The 23,628-nt window shown below is 45.6% G+C and overlaps 1 protein-coding gene across 1 annotated transcript in view; it reads left to right on the top strand.

The window, feature by feature from the left end:
• The first annotated feature begins 4,278 nt into the window (after nucleotides 1-4,278).
• The window catches only part of lpgat1 (lysophosphatidylglycerol acyltransferase 1), a 28,152-nt gene continuing 8,802 nt past the window's right edge, over nucleotides 4,279-23,628 (top strand). The window contains exons 1-6 of the mRNA XM_083688846.1: nucleotides 4,279-4,712; nucleotides 5,828-6,080; nucleotides 13,105-13,223; nucleotides 15,293-15,388; nucleotides 16,426-16,705; nucleotides 20,445-20,571. Coding sequence (XP_083544972.1) covers nucleotides 5,843-6,080; nucleotides 13,105-13,223; nucleotides 15,293-15,388; nucleotides 16,426-16,705; nucleotides 20,445-20,571 — 860 coding nt within the window. The 5' untranslated portion in view covers nucleotides 4,279-4,712; nucleotides 5,828-5,842. The remainder of the gene's footprint in view (nucleotides 4,713-5,827; nucleotides 6,081-13,104; nucleotides 13,224-15,292; nucleotides 15,389-16,425; nucleotides 16,706-20,444; nucleotides 20,572-23,628) is intronic.

Here is a 23,628-nt window from a genome sequence, read left to right as displayed (position 1 = left end):
CTTTGACAACTGAAAATAGATCCTATTTACTAAGCATTAGCTCAGCTCTGAAAGTTTAAAGTTGAGGTCATAGCCATGGGTTGATGAAGAAAGAACCTGGTAACATTATCTTATGTTGCCCCTATACATGTGTAGTAACGCTGTCATTTCTTGAGTAAAAGTGTGGTAATTTGGGAAATGCAGAGTATATGAAGTTGAGTGATTTGTGATAGTGCACAAGGAACAGGCTATTTTCCACTTGTGTAATTACACAAACCGCTCAATTCAATTAATATTCAATTACTGATGAACAGTGTAAAAGTATCTCAATACATGTTACTAGGGGTATACAAAGTGTGATTGCCAGTGCGAGAGAGTGAATTCTGTAATAGAAAAAAAAAACTAATGAAAACTGAGTAGGTTTGCAAATGTATTTTATCAAAAGTGTTACATGTCAAGAATAACACAGGCAGGATTAATATACATATAAAATAGTAACATCATAGAGTACAGACCTTACGGGGCATTCACTTTTTTATGCAAAATAAGCATATGTCATATGCTTTGTGGATAGTCGAACACATCTTCACCATCCGGTTGTCCATCCACTTCACAAACAGTAGGTTGTCCTCCTTGACTTTGTGGATTTCCTTTGCTTCAAAGAGGAAATGCTCTTCTTTGCTTTCCAGTAGGGTCCCACAAGCTCTATATTTCCAATATAGTTGATCTCTGAACAGTTTTGGACTTGAAATTGTTACAGTAGAGATTGTAACTAGTGCCTAAGAAAGATGGCTGATCCAGTTGACACATTGAAGTCAAGTCAAGGGTGTAGCCATTCCTTGAGTCTGCCAAAACAAATAGCTTGAAGCCTAGCTTGATTGCAGACATAAAGAAGATAAGCCCTATTAATCTGTAAAGCTCTTCTTCTTCTGTGACATCTGTCAAGAGGTATTTCCTCCCTCCTTATTTGTTTTTGGTTGCATGTTTGTTGTTGTTGTCACAAAGGGCCATCGTTGTTTCATAGCTGAAAAACAGCTGGAATAACTTCAGTGGTGAGTAAGTGGAATTAGGGTCCAGCTGCACTCCAGGAGGCCTAGTGGGGGTGAAAGGTTTATTTTGGGAGCTTTGTCGGCATCCTGCAGTCTCATAAACTGGGTGTGTTGGTTACAGAACTCTCTTCTGCAGTGTACATGGTCGGCTGGCACAGCACGGGGACTTTGAGTGCTGCCTTTTTGCACACTGAATGCTTTCTGTGGATTCAAGTCTGGTCTACGTTGTGAGTGGTGAGGATTTGCCTTTAGCTGATACAGTTGAAAAGCTGAACTGGGCTTCAGATAAGAGACAGCCATTGACAGGTGCTTCATTTTCATCTGCCATTTCAAAACTAAAAGGGGTATAATTTCAGAAATTATTTATGTTATAACTTTTACCATAAATCAAAAAGGCACAGAATCCCATGACCCTCCCCCTTAGACTCATTATGTTACTCACATTAACTGAAACACTAGGATGAAGCTTGCAGACATGTTATACGAACAAAAGCAATGCTTACATTTCCTCAAGTTTATTGAGTATGAACAACCTAGATACTCTGTGTGGCATTCCGGTTCTGATGTGCTTCAGTCATAAAACGAATACATAGAACAATTAAACCAAATATATGCCCCACAGTCACCTACTTAATTCTGTATCCCCTTAACTTTTAAACAATGTATGCTGGGATTGTATAACCCAAGAGGTGCAGTCGATTTTGGTGGGTGTTGACCAAAACATAAATAAAAACGTTACTTGGCACATACACTGTTTCTTCTTTATAAAATATGTCATCATAGAGGATACTGTCATCTGTTGTTTCTGACCAATCGTTGTCAACTTAACACAGCCTGCGAAGGTGAAGGGTGGTAGGGATTTTAAAAACAAAAATTGCAACTATGTACTCTAATCTACATCCCCTTATACAGGGCTGTGCATAGACATTTTGGGGGGCTGGGGCTCAAGCTAAAAAAAATGGCACTCACCCCGATGCTGCCACACCGCCACCATCCATAATCACACACTATGTTCATAACATGGGACCTGTTGAAATACTGAAACACATTATTCCATGAAGAAACCACAGATTTGATGTAGTAATGCAAGTCAGTCATGTGTTCAGTTGTTTAGACCAATTCAGTCACATTAGATCAGCGGTTTCTTTAAGAAAGAAAGTTAGGAAGGATGCAATTGAATGGCATTCAAACAGATCATACCTTTTCAGTATGTACACTTCCTAAGTGTGGCATGGTTCATGCTCTACAGATTGTATCACCCTGTCTACAACAGAAATTTACACAGACATCACATAGTCTTCAATCTTTATTCCAGAAACAGGAATAACAAAACATAAAACACATGCAATAAATTATTTAAATGAATAATTAATAAATAAAAACTAATAAATAGGCCTATATTAAGAAAACATTAAAATAACTAAACATTACAAAGAAAAAACTATGATAGGCCTAAATAATAGAAAAGAGGGTGACTAATCACTAAACTACCAAAACTATGCAAAACGTAAACTACCTGCTTCAGAAATGAATTGCATATTTGGAAGTTGTCCTGCAAGATGGAGATAACGTCGTTTTAATGAGAATTAGACTTGCTTGTTTGCTCGCCAGTACAGAGGCTAGTAATGACGAAATGACAGCGTGAAGGTGGCAAGTCCTACTTCATATTTTTTTAATGGATATATAACATAAAAAGTAAGGAAGTGTTGTTTAATCGTTCTTTCTAATTAAAACAATGCCTATCTGAGTGATATCATTTACCGTAACCGAACTGGGGATGCGGTACTTTTCATGACAAGTTGTATTCGGAATGTGGGAAGGATGCGACGTTGATTGATTGATTGATTGAGACAAAACCATTTGGAAGGCACTTTTTAAATTGATACGGTGTATTTTTTCGTGGATACTACTATACATTTCCCGCTTTATATTTGCTAGAATTTCAATAACAAATAAAGAAAAAAATAAAATACAATTAACACCAGACAAAAAAAGGGCGCTTTTTGACTCTGAGGGCAAAAGGGCAGGGGCCCTATCTGTGCACTTGCCTGCCCCCCTTGGGCCCTATCTGTGCACGTGCCTGCCCTTATATTACTACATTGTGAATGAAAATGACTTGCAGTAACCACTCCAAAGCACAAAAAGCATTTGATAATTTGATACAGTATCGCTACAGCACAAAAGCTGAAAATGTCTCACATCGTGTCACTGAGTCTGTCTGTTTCCCCATCAGAGTACACATCATCGGAAACGTCGTGGTCCTGACTTTCTTTCCGTCTCTCCCGGTGTCCTTGCCCTCTTCCTTGGGCTATGAATTAGCACCACACGCTTTCCTCTTAGACATCAAAATCTGTATACAAATGACATTAGATTTACCGAAGAAATTATAGCTACTCGAGGTCTAGGGTGGTCTACAATGCTGCAAAAGTAGCCTGCTGCTGAGCACGTTCGCGACGTGTATAAGGCTACGAAAAGCAGCATCAGACCAGCACCCAAACGAGCGCGCAGGACTTGCAACTAGGAAAGTATATGCGTGCAACTTGCTCTCGTCAAGTGCAAATGTGTTTCAAGAAATGCACCCGTCTTGTACTGTAATTAGCCGGAGCTGTGTGTGTGGCTGGTGTAGCAAATTGTGCGAATTTGGGGTCTCCAACTTTATCATCAAGAACTGATCAATGGAATGCTCAAACCGCTGACTGACAGACCATGGCAATCAATGTACTGTGATTCTGTGTCTGCTCTGAGAGAGCACCAAATCCTCCAGGTCAGATCAGCAGGAGGCAGTCGAGGACCGTGGAAAAAGTATTCGATTGTAAATCTACATGAATCCCGATAATAATACTTTTCGTGAAACGCTGTAATCTTACAAGGACACATGATATGGGCTGTGGCAGTCACTTTTGATTTGCTCGATATAATAGCTGATAACCTATCATACTATAACTGAAAACTCGTTTGCTATGCTGTAAAGCTCAATTGAAGTGTTTGTCGTAATCCACTCATTTAATAGCATGATTTACTTCCACTCAATTATTTCCCAATGGTCTACTACACTACACTGATGGTATTGCTTATTATGTGATTCCTAAAACATGCAGTCCCAAAGCATTTGACGGTCAGAGGCGAGCGTGCGCAGACCCACCTCTCTGTCAGCATTGTCGTAATAAAGAGATTCTCCTTTGGTGGCTGCATAAGTATAAGTGAACGGGTCATGCAACCTAGCGGAAATATGTTCAACATCACTCACTGAACCGCTATCGCCTTCGTCACCGAAATAATAAAGGAATGTTATATGGCTCTTCCATCATGGAATTCTTGCATTTGGATTAAAGACGCACGGGATCTAGCTAGCTACCTCTTAGCTAGCTAACTGATGTGGCATTGACGATGGAATTATTTGAGTGCCATTGATTGAGAAGCACCCATCGACGCTATAGGCATAGCTAACGCGGAGTAGCTAGCCGGATGACGGGACTGTGTGGACGGCCAACATTGTATGAATGGTTACGAATGACATAGACAAGATGAAACATTAGACTCAATGTTAAATCTATCTAACATAACATGTTAACTAGCTAAATTCATGTGACTTGATATTCATCCATCTTAAAGCCACATACTATCTCTGTTGCTGAGGCTGGTTAGCTATCGTCCAGAATTAGGACGGGGACACAGTGAGATTGGGTGAGTTGCCGCCAGTGAACCTTTGCACTGTCTTCAGGACTTGGGCAAGGGAATCTGACCTGAAATAATTTTCATAGCAAGATAGCTAGCGAACATCAATCGCTTAGTGGGGCTAGTTGTGGCGAGCCATTATTTCCCCTTCAATATGGGTCTGACTAATCTCTGGAACGAACAACGTTCCATGTTCACAAATAGAACGTCGCATTACATTAACTGTACGTACACGCAACTTTAATAAAATCCCTGCCTAGATATAGCTCACACTAGAAAGAAAAAAAAAATCTAGGAAAGGGAAACTTTCGTTTGAATGTTTTTTAACGTGCATTTCATTTTAGACTGATGCTTTGAGGTAGCCGTAAACCGTTACGTCGATATCGAGCTAGTTAACTTACTTAGCTAGCTACAGCTTGCTATACATTATTATCTCGGGCGATGTGTACTCGCTAGCCAGGTACCGCAGATCAGCTTGCTAGCCATCTAAACGGCTGACGTTACTGTTACTTTGCCGGGGTCGGGTAATCGCTAGCTACACCCTGTCCGTCATCGTTGGTCTCATCTGATCATTCAGCACTTGACTCAGTCTTATGTATCATAATGTTAGCGACAGTGTAGATGATTATTTATTTTTTTGTTGAGTTAGTGACCACTCACGTTTAAGATGCAAAATATGGACGGGACGTGATACAAACCGACCCCCGCGGTCGTCGGCCTCTATTTGCTAACCGGGTTTATTTGCTAGGTTGTCATTTATTACATTTACGGTACATCCCAGAAACCCGTAGCCTCGTTCCTGACTTGACAGCTAGCTAGCTTATTAAATCAGGATGGCAACGTTCCAGTTCCATATAACGTTGTTAACACACGGCTGCTGAACTGAACGTCTGCATTCCAGGGATTAGTCAGACCCAACCGCTTCAGAGGATACGGAAGTGGCTTTGATCTCGTCAAGAGAAGAGTACAAAACCTATCCCCATCATTTCTGTGCATCCGTGATGATTGTCTTGTTTTTGTTTTACTTAATGTGCAATACAGTATCATGATTCTTATATTTAAAAATGCACCAGTCCCACCAACTTAAGTTTAGTTTAAACTAATTTATCTCTGTCTCTCCACAGGCAGTGTGCATCAGTATGGCACAGCTTCTAGAAGACGCCCGCAAACTGGGCTGGGTTCTCCTGAAGTCGTTCATTCGTTTCGTTTTCATGTTCTTCAACAACCTTGCAGCCATCCCCTCCTATTGCCTCTACTTAATTCTTCTTCAACCTCTGAGAATAATGGATAGTCACACATTCTGGTACATTGAAGGAATGATGTTCAAATGGATGTTGGCAATGGTGTCATCGTGGGGCTGGGCTGCAGGTTATACAGGTGAGATGCATTTCAACACATGCCTGCACACCTAAGTTGACATTACCATTAGAGTCAGAATGTTTATTTTTCTATGGATCATCAGAGTTGTGATTTAAAAGATGGTCTGTAAATGCAAGGCTTGGTGTGGACACAAGCACTTATCAGTAGCCTACATGGTTTCAATGATGGTGATAGGATGGTTGTAATCAACGACCCTGATCAATTAAGTGCTTCCTCCCATCGTCACCTTTTCGGCTGTTCCCTGTTGGGACATCAGGCTGCTCTGACTGTGTGCCATGCATGCAAGACCACAAGTCTTTACATCAGTGAGGCGTTCTGATCAGTTGGTAATGCAGAGTGAATCTGCTCGTCTGGCATGTGTGATGTGCACATCCCCGAAGTGTCAAATGTGCTTTCCTGATTTGTGAGGACCATTGCTATCGGCGACAGCTTTGAAAGTTCGGTGTTCTCACCTGCTCCACTACTAGAGTCTCTTTACGTTACTCTGTGTGTGTGTAGTATACAACGATTGATGCCCTGTTGTGCCTCTGCACTCTTTCCAAGTTCATTCACAAAAATGTGCAGGCTCCTCTCTGAACCGGCTGATTGGGTGTCTGTAAAAAGGTTGTGGCCCTTTCAGTGGTGTTTGGTTGCACAAGGAGCCACAAGCAAAATGCTTAGAAAACAAAGTGCTGAACAAGGGGAGCAACAAGGCACGCTGATAAATAATGCAAAGATGTCTGCCTATAGAGCACCTGGTCTTGTTTGTGCAACATACTGTAACGACCCTGTGTAAGGCCCGTTAGCAACTCCGCCAAGGGAGTTAACTCTCTTGGTGTTGTAGCGAGGGCAGCCGGTTTGTAAGCGAAAGATTGCGAGTTCGATACCCGCTTAGGGCAAGCTTCTCTACCCCGCCATTTGCTACAATACTGTCTGTGTGTGTTTACAGTCCTTGATGAGCAAGTTGGGGGCATTTAGGTCACACCTGTGCCAAGTTATGGGTTAGACCTATGTGTTTTCAGAGCAGGCATGCTGTGTTAGATCATGCTTTGACATACTTACTGGAAATAATGTCAAGCTGTATGGCCAGGTTGATCTATGCATTATTGTGCTTGTCCCAATTAGATACTTACTGATCTCAAGGTATCACCATCTGAAGCCAGAATGACTCATTGCAACGGAGAAATGGGTGTCAACATAATTGCAGTCGTACGCAGCTCGTAGTAGACCTAACTGTTTGTCTTAGTTTATGATCATTTTCAGATACTGTGTTTATGGGGAACAGTGTGGGTTAGCAATCTGATTAGCCTATAATTTAGAAATTATGAGTGGCGCCACAGTGATGCATTGTGTTGATAAGATGGGGACATGCATTTTTTTTTTTTTTTTTTTTTTTTTTTTCCAAACCACAAGAGGGTCTGACATAATTTGAATAGATATCACAGGGCACAGGACCAGAAGTAGTATTACCATCTACGTATCAGTTTTTCTGCTCCTTTCTTTCCACAGCAGTAGTGCAACTCATATAGGCTATTCATTAGATTGTTAAGAAAGCTACGCCATGAACTCAGATATTGTCTTGAGGTTTTATTTAGACCAGTTAGGTCACTGACCAAAATGTTGTGGTACAAAAAAAAAGAAGTTGTGAGTTTCCTTCTAATAAAGACACAACCTTCAATCTCTCATGACAAACCTCTAAAGGGTTGGATTTATTTTATGGAATTACAGATTTACAGAAATTTTTAAATTAACTTAAGTGAGCAGAGCATATGAGTGATTTGGCATTCCTAGGAAACAAATTACAAATTCCAAAGCTGATGTTGTGCTCTCAGAAAACCCTGTTTAACATGAGAGAGAGAAGGGGTATGTGAGGACTTGTTTGGTCAGTGTTGAGAGGGGAGAGATCTGTATGTTAACTCTCCAGGTGTGAATGGTCCACACCTTGTGCAGGGATTGATGCATGCACCATGCATGTGTGAGTAAGGCCCCCCAAGAGGGCTGCCTCATTAAGCCAGAGATCACACCATGGCTTCATTCCTTCCTGCATGCAGGACATGGTAGTTGGTCGAACACGGTGAGGCCTAATACATCTTTAAGACTGAAGCCCAATTGGATGGATAACATGTATTCCCCTTGGGTGCACTGTTGGGTGATCTATGTGCAGCTTTGTCCATCTAAAAACAAGTAGGTCTAGCCCTGTTTGTGCCACTCCTGAGGCTTGTAGTTGCCCCCCTCCACATGGCAGAGACTAGGCGTGTGGTTTGCAGAACTACATGCTCCAGGGTGTCCGTCCAGCGTGGCAGGACGTGTACATGGACACTGGATTCCGCTCCTCAACCCAGGGTCAAAGGTCAGAGAGGTCACAGCGCGAGGCACTGTCACCTGTCAGTACTCTTGAGCAGAAGGAGTGGCCCCACACTGATTCCCTATTGTCAAGAGCATTGAGCTATGCGGTTGAAGATAAGTGATGGATTGTTTTGGTAAAACGGGACACAGGAGGTAATTTAAGAACATTTTTAGAATCCTGCCAATGCATCTCGTGTACAGTGTTGCAGTTTTCCACATTGGATCAAGGGTATGGGTATATTTTATGCATCGATTGGACTATCACTAGTCCTCGTCCATCGTAGACGAAATGCACTTTTTTCACTCCACACTTCTTACGCCCATCATGGGTTCTATTTTGTGATTGTGATGTCATAGTGTGGTTTCCTGCAGTCAGTCATGTGACTTTGCCTCGCACCCTCACCCTCCCCGTACTGGCCTGGCCTGCTCTAAGCGGCACAGCTGCAGGTCGTCTGCCTGGAATGTCACGGCGGTGGGGCGAGACAGGTGCCCTCGGCCAGTGAGGCAGGATTAGATTGCCATGGCTCTTCCAATGACTGGCTGGTCCAGTGGAAAGATTAAATATGGTGACTTTTTTTTTTTTTTAATAAATCTTTAGAGCAAGCATCATTTTGGTCTAGGAAGTATTATCAGATTTTAGCTTCACATAACAGTGATACTGTACTCACTGCACTTATTGCTTTTGCTTATTACGTTTTTTATTTTGATCTGGACAGAATGGATCATATCCTGTGCTGTGAGACTGACTCATGTTTGGGAATGTTTACCATCTGCAGTCACATATGTCGGGTGTTGGCTCAGTATTGTGAAAATGAGACATTGTGGTCTTGGTTTTATTCTTTCTGCATATTACACATTTAATCTGTAGGCTTATATCCATTTTCCCACTGCTACTTAACGGCAATTTAAAACCACTAAGTGTAGGCTATTATTTCAGATTCAAACAAGGCCTAATTAGGTTGGAAAAATATGAGAAATATTTGCAGGTTTATGCAAATTTAGAGCTGTCATTACTTGACCAGAGATAGTTTGCAATATTTAATCAGTGTGCAATGGTGAGTCTGACCGGTGACCCTGACCTAAATTGGTCTCTCTTTATTCATCCCAACAGTGGGCTGCACTTTCCTGCAACATTGAACATGGACTCACTCTCTGCTTTTAACAAATTCTGGGGTGGCTTGATGTTAATTCTTTATAATTTGCTGATTTAAAATGATCCGGCAATTGCAGCAATGTGTTTTTAACGCATGAGAGCATTAGTATTGAAGTCAAAGTGATCAGTGATTTTTGTCATTTTTGTTTTATAACTCACCTCTAAATACTCTCAGATGAAGTTAGTCACCGGAAATGGCACCATTACGCCTTCTCTTTAGTCTCTCTAGGAGAAGAGAGGACGAGCATGTGTTGGTGTTAATGCACCGGAGAAGCCAGTTGAGTGTCTTGCCAAATCCCCCCTTTCCCGGAGAGTGGAGAGCGAGGGAGGGCGGGAGGGAGGGACTAAAGGTCAGCCGGACACCGTTTAGCCGACTGCCATTACTGGATTAGAATGTCTCCTTAGGCCTCACTGTCCCACTGCTGGGCTAACTGTGTCATTTCTTAAACACAGTTTCCCTAATGAATTCTGTGTGACAGAGGCCTGTTGTAGATGATATCTCCCATATCACATCATCTCCCTCCACGATGGGAGGGGCGAGGTCTGGTGGAGGCATGCAGCCTGTGCTAGATGATATCATCTCTTTGGGGACTTGAACCCCCAAGAGTGAAGGAGATCCCTGTTATTTTGTCATATTGCTTGCTCTCAATTGCTTTTCAAATGGGAATTACTATTGCTCCACTGAGGTGGGAAAGATGGAGGCCATGATTGAGCTGGCAGACTAGATGATGTTGATTTTTTGTTACTTATTTAGACTTTTATCTCTCTTTTTTAGAAAAAAAAAAAAAAAAGACAGTGTGTTTGCTGTTCTATAGTTTGTTTGACAGTATTTGATCAAATAAATATTTAGTTTATAATATTTAAATATTATATTTAGTTTTTGCATTTCCACATGCATGGTCTCAGACAATGGAACAGTTTTATGGAAATACATAATTTGAATATGAAAATGCACCAACTGAAATGCAAACAAGCATGAAAAATATACCAACTCTGAAGCTACAGTTCTCCTTTTACTTGAAGTTGGAGTCACTAGGCCGGGAGTCAGACTTATATATATATTAGATCATTTTGTCATCTGAGGTGTTTTGCTTTATGTTCTGTTTTCAGCGCCATCTTGTTTCTGGTACTTGAACAACCCAAAGTCATTTCATAGTGTCACCACTGGAAATCACAAGAGTCGCAAATCCCTACAGAATAACAATAGCACCTAATCATGCCTTTGTCTCAAGAGGCTTCTTTTCTGATGCAGCGCTGCTTTTCTTCAGGAAGTAGGCCTGACCTTGCTGTGTAATGGGCACTCAAAAACATGCAAATGCCTCCAACAAAACCCACTTGATTGAGACAATCAGTGAGGAGCAACACATCCCTCTATAGTAGCAGCTATGTTGAACAGAGGGCTTTGTCTTGTGCAACATTTTCAATAAAAAAAAACTCCACCAGGGTTGTAGGAAGCAACCATTTTCTCCATGTATTGGTGTCCAAGGACTCCCACACGGTTTTAGCATTGCTCGTCAAATCCATTCCCCTTTCTATGAGTGTTTTGTTTTAGAGTTCTATAATTGTAATTCGTTTTTTTTTTGTTTGCCAGGCCAACCTAGAGAATCTGAAGGGAAAAGGCATGCTTGCCTTGAGAGTCGTCTTGAGTGTGTTTTGATCGACGCTGACAGTCCTCTGTGGTTGAGTGTGCAGAGCAGCCAGTATGTTGGGTTTTGTTTGACTGTGCGAGTTGCATTATTTTTTTTGATTTTTTTTGCTTGTCGTTATTTGTTGCGGTTTTCTGAGTTTATTTGTTTGCGTATGCCGTGTGTGTAGGACGTGACTCGCCCGTCTCTCCTCCGTGGGTCTTTTTTCGTCAGTCTGCAATAGCCTAAGATTCCTATGGACAGATGTAGGCCTACATTATGTTCTCAAAAACACTCATAGGATAAGGTCTTGGATTCTATTCTTTACTGTAAACTATGGCCCTTCGCTGTTATTTTGATATGTTGTGTTGCCATTGGACATGCGCCAACAACGAATCGATTTGACACTTGATGAAAACATTTCGTACTATTTCTTTCAGGAGAGTTCTGTTTTGATTGAGTAACTGAAGCATGTCGTCGGAGGCCTGTGCCAACGTGAGCATTAAGAGTGTTCAGTTTTCAGGGTATCCATCAAGTTATGATTAGAGAACGGAACAATCAAAAAAATGTTTCCTCAGAGCAGCCGAAAACTATACATCAGATCTCTCACATCTCCTAGCAACAGCCTACAGAGTTATCTTAACATTGGCGTAACATTTTCTGTCATCATGAAGAGGTCGGATGAAATCTCTTTTACAAGTGTCTCACATTTTGCAATTCTAAACCAGGTACTTGAGTTTGTTTTTGTTTTGCAAGTAATTCCTTGCAAATGAAACACTTCAGCAATCTTCAATCGGCCTTCCACGGGACAGGAAACCCGTGGGCCTGCTACCATTTGCATCATACAGGGTGTCAGTCTGCATGCAGCCCCCCCCACCAGAACCATGGGGTATCCCATTGACAATCTTGTTGTGTTTCCCACCCTGAGTGTAAACCACACCCAAACCATCTCTGAAGTCTCCAGCCAGTAGCCCATCTGCACAGTTGTTCAAGTTAGTTGAATTGCAAAAGAGCCCCACATTTATTATGGGGGAGGGCTGTTGTTGTCACCCCCCATGTAGCACAAGGATTGTTTCCTCCTTTGTTGCCACTCCTGTTGTTGCTGTCAATGGGCAGCTACAGGCCACATGGTTAATGAAGGAGTCTGTTTGGCTCTCTTTTGAATAGAGGGTGCCAATGTAAATCAGCCAGGAGAGAATGGAGCTCAAGAGATCTGTTTTAATGAGCTTTAATGCTAAGACTGGCTGATGCCCATTTTGAAACCAACTGGGCAGTGTTTACAATTCTGGTTTAATGCTTTTTAGGTGAAGCATTCTCTCCTCCTTGGCTAAAGAATGTTACAATTTCTCAGGGATTGTCTTTAGTGTTCAGTTGCTTTCCTACGCGATCAACGTTCCTGTTTAAGAGGGCACAGCAGAGCGGTTATCAACCTTGTCGAGATAATTGGTGGATTTGTTGAACAAGGAAAAGTTATTTTGAGATCATCATAATGCAAATGAAATTAAACTGCATTTCCTTCGTGAGAAGTGATGTATTTTCCTTTCCAATCTCGTATGGTCTTTCGGCCTTGTCAGTGTAAAAAAAAAAGAAAGAAAGAAAGAAAAAAAAAAAACTCGATCCAACCGTTTGTCCCTCAGTCACAACTTACTCAGCTCTACGGTAATAATATCAGAGGCGTACAACATGATATCAGTCGTGTATAGATAGGTATCGCTTGAAGTGTGTGTGTGTGTGTGTGTGTGTGTGTGTGTGTGTGTGTGTGTGTGTGTGTGTGTGTGTGTGTGTGTGTGTGTGTGTGTGTGTGTGTGTGAATATTTAGGTCAGAGTTGGGATTGAAGGGATTTTCTGATGAGCGTAGTACTGTGCAATGACATGTCCCGTCCACTGTACTGAACTCCGCTTGTATTCCCCTCGACAGTGATGGAGTGGGGAGATGATGTGAGGCCATTCTGTGAAGAGGAGGCCATGGTCATCGTCAACCACCAAGCCACAGGGGACGTGTGCACCCTCATGATGTGCTTGCAGGACAAGGGCACGGTAAGAGTCTCCCAGCAGCCACAGTCTCCCACCTCTACAGAGTTTGGATTGAAAACACTGCATTTCAATATCGAATAAGTCCATTCGACAAAATGGAATGCGGAACCATGACCCCACGCATGTGAATCGAATGTGTTTCAATGAAGATTCCATTCACAATTGATTTGACTCGTATTGACATTGGGCTCGTGACCTTTTGAACCTCTCAGGGGAAGGTACTGGGTGCCTGTCTGCCTGCCTGCATTGTTGCGCTGCGCGAGTGGTTGCCTGGGCATTGTTTGTGTCACGGTCAGGATGTGGTAAACTCACTTTCTGCTCAAGGTGGGCTGATGTTTGTGTGGGTTGCGGCATTCACTCTAACAGTTATTCTCTCTCTTCTGTACATGTCTGTACAAGCCTATCGACACACTGTGGATATGACTTAACTATTAGATTACTGTTTTATCTCGGGTAACTCTGGGATGACACATTAGTCATTTTAGCTGTACAAACAGACCAACCACGCAATCTGCAATGTGTTTGTTTTAGATAAGATATCTTAACATGTCCCACGTTATTTCCCCAAAATGACGGTTCTTCCCAGGCAGTGAAGTAAACCATCGATAAAATAAAGGACAGCGGATAGGGCATATGGATTTTCTTATTTTTTCTTTCATTTATAACACCGAATTCCCCCAGAAATATCCCTTTTTTTTAAGTTCAGCAGAACTCCCTGCCCACGTTGGCTTAATCATTGGCTCAGTTAGACATGCTTGACATTCTTTCCAATGATGAGTTGTGGAGGGGGGTTTTTGTGTCAACGTTACTCAAATTAATTGTCACCCTTTATTTTGGGAAACAAGCTTTTAAGTATTCATCTGGTGACGTGTTGTTTCTGGACCATTGCTTCACAACCAAACACACAAACACACTGAACCATGCTTGCATTGATTGTGACACCCGTCCTCTGATCACTGATACTGTACTGGTCTTGCCAGCGGGTCGGGTATCTGATTCCCAATCTCCCATCCGTTTAACCTGAAAATGATTGGCTGTGATGTATTATCCCTCTCCCTCAGAGACTGGCCCTGTCCCAACTGTGAGCAGAATCAGGCCTGAACATCGCCACAGCGCCTGGCTCTGTTTCAAAGGCCAATCAATAGGTTTACTTCATCCAATTACGATCTGGGGGACTCTACTGTTGAGGAGTCACTGGCTGCTACTGTCCAGAGACAGGCACCCCCCCCTCCTTTCTAAGTGTGTTGTAACCAGGCTGTGGCTTTAAACCAGCGTCTGATAATGGAACCCTTCCGTTGGTATGAAGGTGGGGCATGTTGATTCCTGAGTGAGTGAAGCGTGACTAGCAGTCAAATAGTATTGACACAGAATAAAACCGACTGCCACTAGAAATGGCTGTCCAGCATGGTGTGTGTGTGTGTGTGTGTGTGTGTGTGTGTGTGTGTGTGTGTGTGTGTGTGTGTGTGTGTGTGTGTGTGTGTGTGTGTGTGTGTGTGTGTGTGTGTGTGTGCGTGTGTGTGTGCGTGTGCGTGTGCGTGTGCGTGTGCGTGGGTAGTCATATGGCATGAGGGAGAGCTGGCCTGTCCGTCACCCCTCTGTGTAAGAGCATGTGGGTCGAGCATGATGTCAATAAGCACCGAGCCCCCCCCTGCTGCTGCCATCCCAGGGATCAACGGTTGGTTTGGCTTGGCATGACATGGCGGGGTGGGGTGGGGGTGGGGGCGATGTGGGGTGGGGGTGGGGGCGATGTGGGGTGGGGGTGGGGGCGCTTGGCTAGGGCCACTGTAGCAGGAGACGAGGAGCTGCTGAGCTGCGGTGCAGCCACTGTACAAACATGATGACATGATCCGCCTCAACAACTGCACCCTCAGCCCCATTTATCCTCTTAGTGCTGGAAGAAGTGCCAGAAAGGCCGAAAAGCCAAAGCTTCTCGGGAGAGAGAGAGAATGGGGGGAGGGGGGGAGTGTGTAAGTGCATATATGTATATGTGTGTGTGTGTGTGTGTGTGTGTGTGTGTGTGTGTGTGTGTGTGTGTGAGAACTGACCACAGTCTGGTGCGCTCTCTCCTTTAGGTAGTGCGGAAGATGATGTGGTTGATGGACCACGTGTTCAAATACACCAACTTCGGCCTGGTGTCTCTCATCCACGGGGACTTCTTCATCAGACAGGTAAGAGCACCGTTCCCCAAACGCCTTCGCCCCTTTTTAAACACGACTGCAATTTCTTCTTCTGACATGGTTGCGACTATGAATGGATAGGGCTACTGTTGCCACTGGTTAGGAGTGGTTTCATCACACACACACACGCACACGCACACACACACACACACACGCGCAGTGACTCATTTCCCACTGCGCTCCAGCTGTACATTATCAGTGAGGGCTGCTGTTTCCTCCACCAGGGGTGTTGCTGTAGGACAGTAGAGCAGTGTTGCGTTTGTACGGTAGTCACAGCCTGTGGCCGGGGCTGACCCTGCAGTGCGTGGGTGCAGCTGGAACACAGAGCAGAGTGCTGTGTGACGAGAGACCAGGAGCGCTGCTCTGCTGGAGAGCTGATTCAGTTGCGCCGGGCCGGCTCAGATCTCCCCTGGCCTTTTCCTCTCCTGGCATTCTTGCATCCTCTCCCCGCAAATACCTCGGCCGCCCCCCCCACACACGCTAAAACATCTGGCCGACGGTTTTCTATCCCGACTCGGTACGCTCTCACAGAATTGACCTCAACATTGACCCCTGCGACCCCTGAGGAAAAAACAACAACCGAAACACATACCAGACACAGATTGGTACGTAAGGGACGCAGTATATCAAACGTGATGTCTCTCGTTCGTACGTACGTGCGTATGTACACACACACACACACACACACACACACACACACACAGTGCTCGTACATCAATCCAGCTTCTCTGTGTTGATGCATTTAAAGTGCCTTTTAACCTGGCCTAACTGAAAATCAATCTAGCCCTCCCTGTCCTTGCAATACTCTCACTGCTAATGCCCCTAATGTTACCATGGCTAATATGAACCTCAGTGCCCATTAATTTCAATGTAGCTTTGGCTTAGCGCCACACTGATACACACACACACACACACACACACACACACACACACACACTGCATCCTGCTGTTGAGCTGACAGTGTCATCATGTCACCCCTTTGTTTCTGTGCCCCCCCACACCCCACCCCCCCACACACACACGCACAGGGTAAAGCCCACCGGGACAAGCAGCTGATCTATCTCAAGGACCACCTAGACAGGTACTACCACAGCCGCGACAGGAAGTGGATAGTGCTGTTCCCGGAGGGCGGCTTCCTGCGCAAGCGGCGGGAAACCAGCCAAGCGTTTGCCAAGAAGAACTCCCTCCCCGACCTGACCCACGTGACGTTGCCGCGTCTGGGGGCCACGCAGGTCCTCCTGAAGACCTTGGGGCCCCAGCAGGAGAACGGCAGTCTGGGATCAGAGTCTGGGCCCCCTGGTCAGTCAGGTAAACACACACACACACACACACACACACACACACACACACGGCAGGGAGAAATGCAGTAGATAGATGTATATGATATGTGTACACAGACACACACACACACACAAGTATGCACACAAACACACTCTATTCTATAGTTGTCACCTCCCCCCTGTTCATACAAAGCCACCTCTCAACAACACCACACCATACAAGTCATCCGCACGCTCTGCACACGCGGTGGTGTGAGAGGACTTTGACCTGCCACCTCCGCAGCTCCACCAGCCAAGACGGGTACTGGCCCATCTGTTCTGTTCTCCTCTAGCACCAGAACCAGTGCTTATTACTGAGGTCCACCACTAGACCAGTACTCACTGGGGTCTGCCCCCCCCCCCCCCCCAGAAATCTACCGCCTGACACTGTCTATCATGTACTGTAACCGTATGTTGCAGTTGTCTCAGTTCTTGCCGTTTTGCATTCTTTGAATGTTATCGGTCTCTTCAAGACATCGGCAGTTGGTGTACAGTCAGCTTTCGGGGGAAGTCTGGCAGAACACTGCCTTTTTAAAAAAAAATATATATATATATATATATATTTGTTTTTTTAAATATATAAACCTTGCAGTTCCTGTGAACATGGTTGCACTGATTCTAAGAATAGCTACTGTAGTGCAGTTCTTGATCAAATGAGTTTTGGATTGGCCAGCTGCCTGGGGATGGGACATGCTTCCAACTTGAAGCGTGATATGATATCATCATTTTCTTTACCGTAGTGCCCTCTGAGGGGGGGGGGGGGGGGGGAGACACGGGCACACACAGAGGAGCCAGAAATTGCATCGAGGTCCCTGAAACCCCAGCGGCGATGAGAGAGTAATATTCTGTCTGGAGACCAGCCCTAAATACACTGACTGAGTAGAAGGATGTCTTTGCAATTAAGAGGCATGGAAAATTATTTTTTTTGGCCCTCCCACTGTCTCCCCTCACCCCCCCCCCCCACCCCCCCATCCATCAGAGCTTGGCTTAATTGTGTCCTTTTTTACAGAGCTGCTCCTGTCCACTTCTGACAACCAGAAACCTAATCAATAAGCTTTCTCATACAGGTCAGCTGAGTTTGAGAAACAAAGACTACACACACACACACACACACACACACACACACACACACACACACACACACACACACACACACACACACACACAGAGAAACACCCACATGCTTGAACACACACACAGAGTCAACCTCATGCTCACACAAGCATACATATGCACATCTGACTTCAATGGCTTTAACTAAAAATCCATTTGAAATGAGTCCTGTCTCTAGTCATTTGTGTTGGGGCAGCACTATTGAATGCATGGCTAAGGGATATGGGTTGCTAACACAGCTTGGTGTCCTGCAGTAACAGACTCAGCACGTACAGTTACAGTTAGGTGTCAAGTATCTAAATTAAACTAAATGCAAACCTCACCAGGTCTTCACTTCATGAATAATGAAAGAATCTCATCATTTGATATCATAAAATGTGATGTTTGAAAGTGGATAGAATTGGCTCCACCTAATAAAGAAGGCTTGCGCCGTGTGGTTTTTCCCTCCAAAAATTGAATATCAAAGGCAGCACATCCGAGTAAATGAGATTAGCTCCGTTTTAAACGAGTTGACTGTGTAAAGGTTTCTGAGAAGAGGCTGAGTTTCCCCTCTAACTGAAGGGTGTTTCCACTCCCTCTCTTCTCCTCTATGAGGTTTGCTGTGGAGTTGGGTGCATGGAGGAGGAGGAGGAGGAGACAGTAGGCATTGTCCTTCCTTTTAAGCTTGGCTAATAGCATTACCACAGAGAAGGAGTGAAAACACATCCAGCACAGTGGCGTGTCCTCGCCATCACCTCCTCTCGCGTGCGTGCGCCCGTCTGACGGATCAAAGGCACTCTCTCTCTCTCTCTCTCTCTCTCTTCCTCTCTCTCTCTCTCTCTCCCTTCCTCTCTCTCTCTCTCTCTCTCTCTCTCTCTCTCTCTCTCCCTCTCTCTCTCTCTCTCTCCCTCTCTCTCTCTCTTCCTCTCTCTCTGGCCATCCCTGATGCTGTGCAGTGGTAGCCCAGAGCTTGCTGACTCACACCGAGACAATGGGCCCGCTCGGAGGAAAATAGGATTTGATGTAAATGGTGAGTGCCTCCGTGTACCGGACACGCAATGTCACCCGGGGTAAAGACACCCGGCGCAAACCCAGAGAGACGTGACGAGGCGTGTCGCTGGCCACTTCCTGCGTAGCCGCCCTCTGGAGCACGGCCCCCCCGTCAGATAACAGAGCCTGATAAAGGACATTCAGGCAAATCTCCTAAAGGGGATTAATTTGCTGGTTTATTTGATGATGTGTTTGGCGATGTGTTTTGGTGGTGCGCAGCCAATTTTGGATGGGCGTGATGTCCTTCTCCATTAACCAATCGTAGGTGTGTCTTATCAACCCTCCGGGTCACCGTAACGGGAGCCTTGTGATTGGTCGAGAGAGTGGTCTCATTGAAAGTAAAAGGACCTTTGTTCCTGCGTTTTACTTTTACTTTTTTACGATGGTTTATGGAGCAACGCGGCTACTCTGATGTGGTGTTAAATGAGCGCCGCTGATGTCATTTCCAGTGTTGCTTGTCGCGCCATAGTGGGGGGGGGGGGGCGTGACAGCTTGGCACGGAGCCCGCTCTGGGGCTGGCGTCGCGCTGGGGGACGATGGCTGCCTTTCAGAACCCTGTGCCCCGAGGACGGGATCCCATTACCCTCTCAGGGATAGGTGTACTGTTGGCCAGGTTCACCACTGCCCAGGCAGGCATGCTATTGGCCGGTTGGAGTAGTAGTAGCAGCGCTGGCCAGGCTGTGGATGAGCGTTCTGTTGGCCAGCACCAGCTCCCTGTCCTCCTTTTTTAAAATTTTGTCTGTGTTAATTTTAGCAACGGTTTTTAAGCAGCAGAGTTGTCCCAAGTGCTATAAAGTGATTCACAGTCTAAAAAACCCTGCGTAAGCTGCCAATCTCTTTGTGTTTTTTTTGTTTTGTTTTGTTTTTTTCCCTCGTCCATCTGGTGTCTTTAAATTTGAAACAGAACTCGCCCGCACACGTGCCCACACACACACAAACCCACACACACACACACACACACACACACACACATTAACTAACTACCCTGGCATCAACTCACATGCAAGCTGAGCACAATCAAAATCTCACTTACACTCAATCTTGCATATGCACATAAACACACACACACACACACACACACACAAAGACCACATCTGTATTTGGACCCCATCACTCCCTCTTGTCACAGATCAGAGGCACGGTCATGAGGTTTATCCTTAGTTAATCACCTGGACCGTGCCACTGCCGTGGCCTGCAGGTGTCAGCGGGTGAGGCCATTTATAAAGGGGGGGGTGGTGGGGGGGGTAGGTAGTCATAGCCGTGTGTGTGTGAACCAGGCACATCTCTCCTGATGGCTTTATCCCCCTCCAGCCCCACTTGTCCTCCCCCTCTTAGTCCTGAGGGGACACAGCCCACTGACAGACACACACACACATCCCTTACTATCGTCATCTGTCCCTCACTCCCTCTCTTCCATCTGTTCTCTCTCTTTTTTTTCTCCCCCTTCCCCAATGTCCCTCTCCTGCCCCCCCCCCCCCCCATATCATCCTCTCTGCCCCTCATTGCCAGAATAATGTCTCACTCCTGCCATTCTAACACAATCTCTCTCTCTCCCCCCCCCTCCCCTCTCCATCTCTCCTCTGCAGGTAGTAAACCTAAGGGCCTGCAGTGGGTGGTGGACGTGACCATAGCCTACCCCAAAGCCAGGCCCATGGACATCCAGACTTGGATCTTTGGCTACAGGCCCCCCACAGTCACGCATGTGCACTACAGGTAAGGGGTAGGCCAACACTGACACACCTCTCTCATTCTCGGACTCTTCAGACCTCATGGGACACTGATTACACAGCCCTAGTTCTGGACTAAATCACACTTTCAATGGAAAAACATCTTTGTTGAGGTCTAGGAGTAGGTTTAATTGAATGCCCAGGAAATGAGCCCCACATGTCTCATATGGTCCTTGTATGGCTTTATTCATCTGATGCTCAATAGCAACTCCTAATAGAAACCTGTGAGGGCTGTGAATGATGGCAGAGCATCCTTGCAAAGCACTCTGTTTTCCTCAGTCGGGTCTTGTTAAAGGTAATGGCCTGGCGGTGGCTATTGTGTTTTTCTGACTGGCCATTTGGTTTCGATGTATTTTTTTTTTTTTTTTGTACTTGTTAACTTGAATCCTTAGAGAGTGGTTGGTGTTGGCTTTATGGCCCCATTCCCTGCGTCGGGTCACATTGTGCACCTGATCTCGTACTCACGCCATGGAACAGAGTCCGGAGACAGACAGTGCTGTTTAGTTGTCGTCCCCCCCCGCGATGTTTTGTATGTCACACACGAAATCTCAGCCACCACTGGGACAGTTTTCACTTCTGTACAGGGAGAACTTTGAACTGGCTTTATGGCTACGCACTCAAAGAAATGCAGTTAAAGTTCCTCTTAGGTAAACCCCCCCCGCCCCCCCCACCCACACACACACCTTTAGCAAACACATTAACGCTCCATGGCTTTTGTGTCAATATGGCACACCTGCAGGGGACAGAGATGGTGCTGAACAGGGTGTGGTTTGTGCAGGGACCCAGCTAGCCTCAGGGGACTTGCATAGTCTTGAGGATGAGGGCGAGGGCTGAGGCTCAGCCCTAAAAGCTGTCATTTTCAACGAGAAGCAGCGATTCGGGGCGACACAGCGTGACTCAGCCCCCTGGCAACGCCACACTGGATAGCGTGATAACAAAACCCAACTGAAACCCTTTTCTGTTCCGGGCGGCAGAGCCAGACAACTCTGCCGAAATAGCCAATGGCCAAGCTAGGTGTGATGTTACAATTGCGTGGATAAGTACATCACTGTTTTATTACTTCGTAGTTAGACTTAAAATGAACGTCCATAACAGTTATTGATCCATGAATTCCTAGATGAACCTTCCATGCTGGTCACCCCAGGCGATTTTTGTCGTTCCCGGTGTGAACGTCCAGTTTAAGCTGTGGTTCAATTAGTCTCTATCGCCCTTACATCTCTTCATTAAAGGATCTCTCTTTTCTCTCTCTCTCTCTCTCTCTGTCTTTCTCTCTCTCTGTCTCTCTTTTCTCTCTCTCTCTCAAACATACACACAGTCAAGGCCAAGCTTAGTCCATTCTACAGCCAAGCACAAGCAGCATGGATCGTCTCAGGTTGCCTTGGCTGCCCCCCTTTGACAGTACTTCACTGATGAGCACATCGTGCGTCCGTGTGATAGGAGTGCACACTTGGCACGTCTTTCTTTTGCTCCCGGCGCCCGTCGCCAAGCTTAGCTACGGAGGTGAGTCCCGACTCTGGCCTTCGGAAGGTGAATGGGGTTTCTTCTTCATGGTGGTTTTTCCACTTAACCGGCTTAATATGGTTCTCCACATGTCATGGCCCTCATTTGATACCGTTAAACGTAGGCTTTAGGCTGGCATCATCAGTCAGCCTGAACCGTGTCTTTGTGGTCGCTCTCTCTCTCTCTCTCTCTCTCTCTCTCTCTCTCTCTCTCCCTCTCTATCTCTCCCCTGCCCACTCATCTGAACATCCAGACCTGCCAGCATGGCCCCTGTATCTGGGCTCCGGGGGGTGGGGGGGCTGACGTAATACGGTGATTTATGAACCCTTGCCCGCCGGCCCCACTCTGGAGGCCCTTTGCTGGCTCAGATTAAGGCTAAAGACTCATTAGGCCTGTAATTAGGGAGGCAGGAGACGCGCTGCTCCCACCTCACCTAGGGGACTCTCCTCTGGGCCACGGACACAATCAGCCTCCCCTGCAGGGTCAGCAGATCTGGGACCCAGCGTGAGATTGAGGCGCACGCACACACACACATACATACATGATCACACACATGCGCACACGCACACACACGAGACAACACACACTCACTCGCTGGGGATGTAGCTGAGCTTAGCAAAGGGAGGCCTGTGTTACTGCAGGTGCAGAGTCAACAAGAGGATTAACCTACCCTGCCGATTAGGAGTAGACTGAGGCTGTGTGTGTGTGTGTGTGTGTGTGTGAAGCCTGTGTGTGCGTGTGCATGCGCATACGTGTGTGTGTGTGTGTGTGTGTGTGTGTGTGTGTGTGTGTGTGTGTGTGTGTGTGTGTGTAATTGGAGGACTACACTGTGGCACTGTGCCAGTTGAAAAGGGTTTTTGGTGATTTTGTTCAACGTCAGGCACTCTTTTAGAAGTTTTGGAATATATGCATTTGTAACAGTCAGTTGCCTTGGCTCATGGATTTCCCCTAGCCTCTGGCTTTGTTTGTCAATGACGGGAAGTTATTCAGAGTCCCCTGTATTGTACACACACCTGGAGGCGGTGTATTTGTTGAGTTAATCTGACATTTGAGTCGCTTAGCTACACAGACGCACCGAAACGTCCCTTATCTGATGGTACTGGGTTAAGATGGGGGGGGGGGGGGGGGGGTGGGGTCCTGCTTTGCCCTTCACCCGACAGCAGATGAGTTGGGAATATTTGGGATGAATCCCCACTATGCACAGTACACACTTTCTTAATCCCCTTTTTCCTCTCTCTCCCTCTCTCATCTTTGCATAATCTCAATCTCCCAGATTGTGGCATTATACAACCCTCTCTCTCTCAATGGCAGATGTGAGAGCTAGGTGGGTGTGTAGAGGTGGAGAGGGATGGCGGGAGGGGAGGAGAGGAGTGGTGTTAAATAGGTTGATTTCTTCCTCTCCAAGGATTTCTTTCAGCTTTGTCAGTGTTTTTCTCTTTCTGCTGCTTTGTGCGTTTCTGACTGCTGTTCTGAGAATGTTTGAAAGGTGACATGATTTATGGAGGCAAGCGTTGCCTGGTCATCAGATGGGTACCTCCTACAC

Source organism: Argentina silus, assembly GCF_951799395.1.
Source record: "Argentina silus genome assembly, chromosome: 17".
NCBI lineage: Eukaryota > Metazoa > Chordata > Actinopteri > Argentiniformes > Argentinidae > Argentina > Argentina silus.
The sequence above is the reverse complement of the archived record's forward strand: the minus strand, read 5'-3'. Positions and strand labels throughout refer to the sequence as shown.